At 40.9% G+C, this 7,980-nt stretch overlaps 1 protein-coding gene across 1 annotated transcript; it reads right to left on the bottom strand.

Moving 5' to 3' along the window:
* Nucleotides 1-521: 521 nt before the first annotated feature.
* On the bottom strand, nucleotides 522-2,761 carry LOC125137805 (alveolar macrophage chemotactic factor 2). Its single transcript, XM_047798885.1, has 4 exons — nucleotides 2,508-2,761; nucleotides 2,220-2,364; nucleotides 2,000-2,083; nucleotides 522-1,633 (listed from the first exon to the last, which is right to left on the bottom strand). Exons 1-4 carry the CDS (start codon nucleotides 2,611-2,613, stop codon nucleotides 1,615-1,617), a joined length of 354 nt encoding a protein of 117 aa, XP_047654841.1. The 5' UTR covers nucleotides 2,614-2,761; the 3' UTR covers nucleotides 522-1,614.
* Between the last annotated feature and the right edge of the window lie 5,219 nt (nucleotides 2,762-7,980).

The raw sequence follows: 7,980 nt of genomic DNA, 5'->3' as shown, positions 1-7,980 counted from the left end.
GTGCTGGGAGGACCAAGGAAAACTTCATGAAGGAGCTAGTTTTTGAACTGGGCTCTGAAGGAAGAATAAGCTTCCTCCTATAGACATAAAAGTGGGAAAGCCCTTCCAGGAAGAGGCCCTACCCAATGCAAAGGCCTGGGCCTAGATAGAACACATCCTTTTAGGGAACAAAATTCCTGACTGCAAAGATGCTAAGGAGAAATGAAGTTGAAGTTGTAATCAGGAGTCATGAGATGGAGCCTAATTTGTCATGGTTTGCAACTCTCAAGTCCTATCTAGTCCTATCTAGAGGGTCGGTAAAGGATTTAAGGTAAGGAAGTCTCACCAATTTGTGTTTTCTAAAAAACACAAAGTTGTTGGTGCCTTGGAGTAACTGGAAGAGGAGCGAGCTTGGAGAAAAGCTGAACTAATGCAAAGACATTGGAAAATGTTCCCAGAGAGGGGCCCAGTTAATTTTTACCATAACGTAAAATTAAAGATGAATGACATTTTTGTAATAGTATAAGAAGGAAGAACATGAATACATTTTATGTCTTTTATTTTTTCCAAAGCACAGAAGAAGTACTATCAACCAATGAGACATACATCAATAAAGTACAATTTTAACATAGTAAATGTGATGTATATGTAATTATTTGTAATGAAATTGTCAAAACTTTAAAAAGATACAGTATAAGCATCTATAAACCTTAGCAGAACTGCGCATATTTTTAAAAAAACTAAATGATGAGTTTATATTCAAAGAGCTCAAATATGTTTACAAAATTTTCAGAATATAGATCATTGTTAAGTTTGCCTTTACTCTTAAAAAACTAGTAATAAGGAATTTACCTAGTTCCTAGCTTTTTCATCAATCCCAAACATATACTTAGTGGCTAGAAAGATAATACGCCTAATAAAATAGTTAATAAATAGCATATAAAATCAAAGTTTAATGAATAAGTCATGACATTATGCCATACAAAGAAGACATCAAATGTCTAAATTTATCAGAAAATAATATGTTGGTCCTTACAGAACTCATACATTTAGAAATTCTAAATAAGGAAATATATTCTACACAGATAGCTGTATAATACACCCAGTTTTTTAATGCAATATAATTTAAAGAGCTTCCCAGGGTCAAGGCTAAGGATAGTTCTCTTCTCCCCCACTCCCCCCACCAAACAATACTAAAGCGGTTCCTATTTCATGACAGAGTGAGGGTATACAGCATTCTAATGAAATATCATTCACACATCAAATCTATGGCTTTTTCCATAGTACTATACAAAGTATATTCTAGAACTACAATAGTCACCTTGAAAGATTAACAACCCAGTGATTCTTGACTTACAGTTTAGTCAACTGCTAAATATTTCAGTAGCATAGCAGATGAAATAACAGCAAATAAGGAGCAGGAAAGGGTATGCTAACCACTTTGTAAATTGAGCAGAAAGCTGCAGGATCATAGTTTCCCTCCTCCCACCCCTCTCTCCTAGTGGGAAATTCACCTAGAAACCTAACTCAGAGAAAATCAGCCCTTGCTTTCTGTCTTCACTGGGTCCAGAGATCTCCAGAAAACTCTTCTGCTGAAGAACTGGGCGATTTCTTTCCAATGCATGATCCTTTCTCTTAATTTTTCTTTTTCCCACTGTTGAGAAAAGAATGATAGCAATTAAACCCAATTGCCACACACCTGTCTACCCCAACCTGTTTCCAAAGCAGAGTTTAGGATCAATCAAATCAAAAGCAAAGGGTGGATTCCAGGACTATACAAACAAAAAACACATCTCAATAATGAGTTCTGTGTAACTTTCTAGGCAATTACACATGAGATTGGTGATAAGGATTTTCCCAGGACATTCTAGAACAATTTCCCACTCTTCTCCCGACCATCCTTTTTATACTAAGCATGTCCTAGAATGTGTAGCCAAATCCCACGCATAGAATAAAGACCTTGTGAAATCCACAATCCAAGAGAGATTAAGAAAACCAAAAAGATCAAAGTGATAGGTACCTGTCCAAGATTTTCTGGACGATTTTCTTGATCAGAGGAGCTTTTGGGTCCAGACAGACTTCCTTTCCATTCTTCAGGGTGGCTCTGCAGAAAGAAAAAAAAAAGATGCCTCTGTGAGCTGAAGGGGCTGAAGACCCAGGCTGGGGGCGGTGGGGAAGGGCGGGGGGGTCTTTCCTTTTTGCCAAGGTCACAGTGCACAGAGCCGCGCACAAGGACTTACATCACTTCTGCCTTGGAGCACTGCGGTCCTGCGGGGATCACCTGCAGATCACTGATCATCTTGGGATGAATCCCGGGTGTGGTGGTTAAACACATGCAACGTAGCTCTCTCACTACAGCCGCCTCGGCCGCCTCGATGGGACTAGCTGGGGTAGAAAGAGGGACACTGTTATAGGGTAGGCTGCTTGGAAAAACTCTTCCCCAGCCAGCCCGCCTGGGACACTTCCCCGCTCCTGCCGCGAGCCGCCGGGCACCCTCCCGGTGCATCCCCCTGGCTGTGCGCTCTCACCGCTGGCAAGGGGCCCCGATGGCGTCAGGAGCAGCATCGCCAGCACTGCGCACAGCAAGCCGGAAGGGCTGGGGACGCGGGTAGCGCGACTGGTTAGGAGTCTCATAGTGGTGAAGAGAGCGCAGCGAGAGGAGTTCAGGAGGAGGGAGAAGGCGCGGAGATTTGAAGCTCCAGAGCGCGTGGACTTCGAGTTCTCATCATCCCTTTTATCTGCACTCGCCCCTTCCTCGGGGCAGGAAACCCAACCTTGCGAAATTCCCTGGACTGAGGTGGGCGGAGGAAGGGGGCTGGGTAGTAGGGATGGAGGTGGGTGGCTGGGAGGAGCTGAGCTGCTCGCACCCCTGACTCCAGGATGACCTTGCTTGCCGGCGCTGGAAGGAGTTCCCACTGGAGGTGAGGAACAGTCTAGCCAGCCCCGGCTGGTGAAAGCCAGCCTCTCCTGGGGGACAGTCTTCTTGGAAGTGCCTTTCATCTCTATGTAAAGAGGAAGACTGGAAATAAAATAGCTGAGACGTTTGACTTTAGAAAAATTTCTGAATGTCCTTTCTAATTATTATTATTATCATTATTACTGTTTTCTTTTATAATGATATTGTCATTATTAATCGGGAAATGTAAGCCATGATTAAAACTGCACTAAACTGAAAGACTTTCTGGCTCCTGCTTGCAGGCAGACCGTTCTAGTTTTCTTAATTATTTTATAATTCTCTGAACTTCAGCCAGTCTTAGAAGCTAAGAGAACATGAGTGTTTCTACTCTCACTTGAAGTCGATGGCAGGAACAGGGCTGCAAAATCAAGTCTCTTGCTGGAAATCTTATACTTAGTTTTGCAAATATGTGTGTCAAGGTGGTTTAAGGAAAACAAAAATCATGCAGCCGCAGATTGCCTTGGGAAAGGATGCCTTACTTTCTGCAGTTCAGTGCACCATGGAATCTGAACAGGTATGGTCTTGGCTGGGGTGGGATAGGGTGGGGTGAGTACCCCCTGAAGCAGTGCAGAAGAGCCTAGCCTGTCTTAGCTATGGCTCCAGACTCTAGCCAGGTGTGTAATTGACTTACTTTGGAGAGGCTGTGGAGTGTGATGAGTTTGAGGGGCTCATCTGGAACTTTGGGTCTAGGAACTTGAATCAATTTGGCACCAAAACAGCATCCACTCTGACTTCACTCAAACAACCTCATAAGAGGGAAGGGTGACTCACACACAAGCTTCTGGAACCATCCAGCTTCATGATCAACAGTGTGACCAAGCCTGTTTTCACAGTCCTGCTCTAGTCCAAGTGAATTCAGAGCTGACCCCTGAAGCTGAGGGGTGAGGTAGCTGTGGAATTAGTTAGAACTCTGAAGTTTTAATGGCTAGATCTTCCATGTATCTGGTCTCATGGCTAGCATGAGTATGATATTGGTATTTCATGTAGGCTTTCTTTCATGGAAATCTAACTAGATCTGATTCTGGACCTTTCTCAAGACTCTTGTGTTCAACAGTAGGCCAGCCAAAGCAATGGGTAAACATGATGGCAGTCAGAAACTAGTCATGAAGCAAAATTCTTTTCCTTATCCCCTCTGACCCTGGGAGATTGTCTTAACTCCTCCATACATCTTCCTTGTCAGGAGAGCACCTCCACTGGTGAGCAAGGAGGAGGTGTCCTACACCTTTAGACCTTGTCATCTGGAAGAAAACTTAAGAAATTCCCTAGTTGAGGAAGGCTGAGAAGTTTGGCCTCACCATGTGGAAAGTTAAACAGGAAGTTGTCTCTGCTGTACAGCTTCCTAGTACCATCAGCATCATACCTGATAATGAATTCAGTGCTTCATCTTTCTGGGGAGTGGTGATCTGAGGAAGCAGCCTTCAGGTTTACTATATTGTCTTTCTAGACATTATCATGTTTCGAAAGACAAAAACCTCACTGATGTAGATAAAACTTTTAAAACATGGCTAAGAATCTTGGGCAATTAAGTTCAACTTAACCACAGGAAAGAAACCACAGTATAGACTTTGTGGGGGAGAAAAGTTTAATGACTCAATGGGTTGTTGAGTTTGTGTGTGTGTGTGTGTATTTAGGTTTAAAATAAGCTGTTTTACATATAAAGAACATATGAATTAGTTTGGGCACCAAATGGTAAGATCAGAGAAAGATCATGAAATGTGATTTCCAGTTCCTCCAGACACCATTTCAGATGTGTGTGCTTCACCTGGTTTGCACTCAGGATCAACTTACCTTGGGCTGTAAAGCTAAATATTTCTACAGCTGACAAACAGGTAATAGGAAGTCCCCACTAGAAATGGGCTGTTGGGCTGCCCAGCCTAATCAGGAAGCAGTGTGTAACTTAACCTGAGTTCTTATTGAAATCATTCTGGCTCATGGCCCGTGCCTAGCTCCTGTCTAGGCATCCTTGCTGTAGAGCTTGTGAAAGACAGGTAGGAATGTGGATGGACCAAAGTCTCACTGCCGTTGACAATGACAACACCGAATACCATAGGAGACAGTGCTCTTCAAAAGTAATTGCTTCTTTATTGCAAATCTAAAGGTAAGCCATTTGCCTTGCTTGCACTGTGCCCAGGTTGTAGAGAAAGACACTTTGCTATTTTTGTCCCAACGTATAATAAAGCAATCCACAAAATGACATCCTGATAGCCTGAAAGGTTGAGTGTCAAGAGCAATCCAAATTTAGTCATGATACCACAGAGTAATGTAAGAGGAATTAAAGCCTTCTTGATGGCGTACAGCTTTCAAAACTCTTTCATGTTCATGGTGTTTTGAGCCTCATATTGAGTCTTTCAGGCAGGTGAAAATCATTTTTTTATCCTCATTTTTCAGCTAGGGAAAGAAAAGAAGGCCAGAGAAAGAGTTAAGTAGTAGAAAATCCAAGATTGGTAGTCAAGCACTAACGACTCTGCTCCAAGAAATTTTTAATGGTTTCCAGATTACTAACCACTTTCTTCACAGTTCTGGCAAATACCCCATAACTATTCATATCTGGTTAACCACTTTATTGCTCAACGATCGTATTTTAAGCTGTTGAAATCCTTAGTCTTTCTACTCCTGGCCTTTGAGGTCACAATGATGTCAAATATCCAAGAGGCTTTCGGGTTAGCCAGCCTAAAATTTTCACCTGCTTTCTAAACCTCTCTCTTTAAGACCAGTGCAAAGTCCTATCTCACCTTAGAAGTTTTATTCTGACAAAGATGATTGAAATGTAGTTCTCCTGCCTTTAGTCTTTTAATATATTTATAAAAACCTATCTCCTAAGACAGAATTAATTATGAATTATTTTGTAATTTTGCATTTGTCTCTCTCAAATCAACTATAAACTTTAAAATAAGCAGTGATAGCTTGTATTTCTCACATGAACGCCCATAAATTCCAAGTCCAGTAGCAAGCAGTCTACAAACATTTGATGACAATTAATGATAACTTTTTGTTTTGTGGTGTTCTTTAAATTACAAGTGGATCTTAAAGTTGAGGAGGAAAGAATAGAAGGTTCACTCTCATTCACACCTGATCTCAACTATGTTGAATTGGCTTTTCCCCGTGTTGGACATTGTTTCTCGGTTATTCTTCAGGATTGTTCAGGTGATATTTTCAGTCTTTGGAATCCAAACTATTCAAAAACATGTTCAAATAGCATATTTGATATTAAAAGAAAAAACACATCACTAAAATAGCAACAAAAATGTATATTTTATGTGACTTAGAGATTGCTGGAGATGAGTGATAAGGGAAAATTCTGATTAGGATCTATTGTGTTGAACGTCAAAATGTGGGAATATTACTTTAAATCGATCTCTTCCAACAAATCAAAGAAGCCTTTCATTATTTGATGTGAGTTAGGCCTTTTCAAATAATTTTCAAAGTTTTTATTTTCCTTTATGTATACTACTCTTTATATTACCTTTAACAAATGCAGTAAGTAAACATGTGGACACATCATTTTCAGTTTAAACACATTGTAGGTATCAATATAAGAGTTTATCATCCAATAAGAGTTCAAGTGGAAAGTGGAGTTACTTGCTTGTGTGCCAAAGGGAAGGAAAAAGCCTGTTCCTCTTGGGTTGACTATGCAATATCAATGAAGGCTGTCTCCTTTTACATTCAGCTTGGCAGTCCGATGAAGACGTTGCATCATTTAGGGATAGTTTTTGCTTGAAAGTTGTCCCAGATTTATTGTGATAGGTCAGGAATGTTTTCCCTCCTTTTGCTCATTATCTAATCTTCTTGCTACTCATTTCAGATTAAATCTGCTTGGGAAAGGATGAAATAAATGAACTTTGATTGCATCCAACTGAGCTAGGCTCCATGTAATCATAACCATTTTTGTTCAGCTGTGTAAGTCTTGCCCTCAAAAAGTTTTTGTGGACAAGACGATACATGGATAAAAAATGGGCATTAAAGTTTTAAATGGAATGCAGTCATTACTCTCTTCACCAATTTGGTCTGGGCTAAGCCAGAAAAGAACATTTTTGTAAGAATTAGCCATTTTCAATATATATATATTTTTCTTTTTAGGGCCGCACCTGCAGGATATGGAAGTTCCAGGCTAGAGGTCAAATCAGAGCTGTAGCTGCCAGCCTGTAGCACAGCCAGGAGCAATGCTGGATCAGGGCTGCATCTGCCACCTACATCACAGCTTGCCCACCTACATCACAGCTTGCTTATGGCAATGATGGATCCTTAACCCACTGACTGAGGCCAGGGGTTGAACCCACATCCTCACAGACACGATGCTAGGTTCTTAACCCACTGAGCCACAACAAGATCTCCTCAGTAATTTTTTAAGAAGCTATTTGTCTGACACTTCAGATGTCTTTTGTGGAAGTTAGAGGTCTAATACTGTGCTTAATTATGGTCATTTATTATACTGATTTTGACCACTATGATCTTCATAACTTTTTTAAGGAGAATATCCACTTCTGTATGAACTTACAGTGTCATTCATTCTTATTTAAGATATTTTAGAACATAATTGACTGTTGTTTAATAGGAATAATGGTGACATGTTTATATGTGTGTGATTTAGATACTTCCTATAGAATCAAAACTCTCTGTTGGCCTCCTTTGTCACTACTTGAACAAATAGCAAAGACTCGACATTTGTCAAATATTTAAAACAGTGTTCATGAATTTAAAAGTCAAACACACACAAACACACACACACACACATACACACACATACACACACACCCCGCCACTACCGCCACCACCACCAACAATGGTATGGTCTAAATATTTGTGTCTCCCCCCAGATTTGAAGTCCTAACTCCTAATATGATGGTATTAGGAGGCCAGGCATTTGGGAGGTGATTAGGACATGAGGGCAGATCTCTCATGGATGGGATTAGTGTCCTTGTAAAAGAGAACTCATGGAGCCCCCTAACTCCTTTCTACCCTGTGAGGACACAGCAAGAAGTTTTCATCCGTGAATCAGGAAGCAAGGTCTTACCAGACACTGAATCCGCCAGCATCCTGATCCTGAA

Source organism: Phacochoerus africanus, chromosome 10 (genome assembly GCF_016906955.1).
Source record: "Phacochoerus africanus isolate WHEZ1 chromosome 10, ROS_Pafr_v1, whole genome shotgun sequence".
Lineage (NCBI taxonomy): Eukaryota > Metazoa > Chordata > Mammalia > Artiodactyla > Suidae > Phacochoerus > Phacochoerus africanus.
The sequence above is the reverse complement of the archived record's forward strand: the minus strand, read 5'-3'. Positions and strand labels throughout refer to the sequence as shown.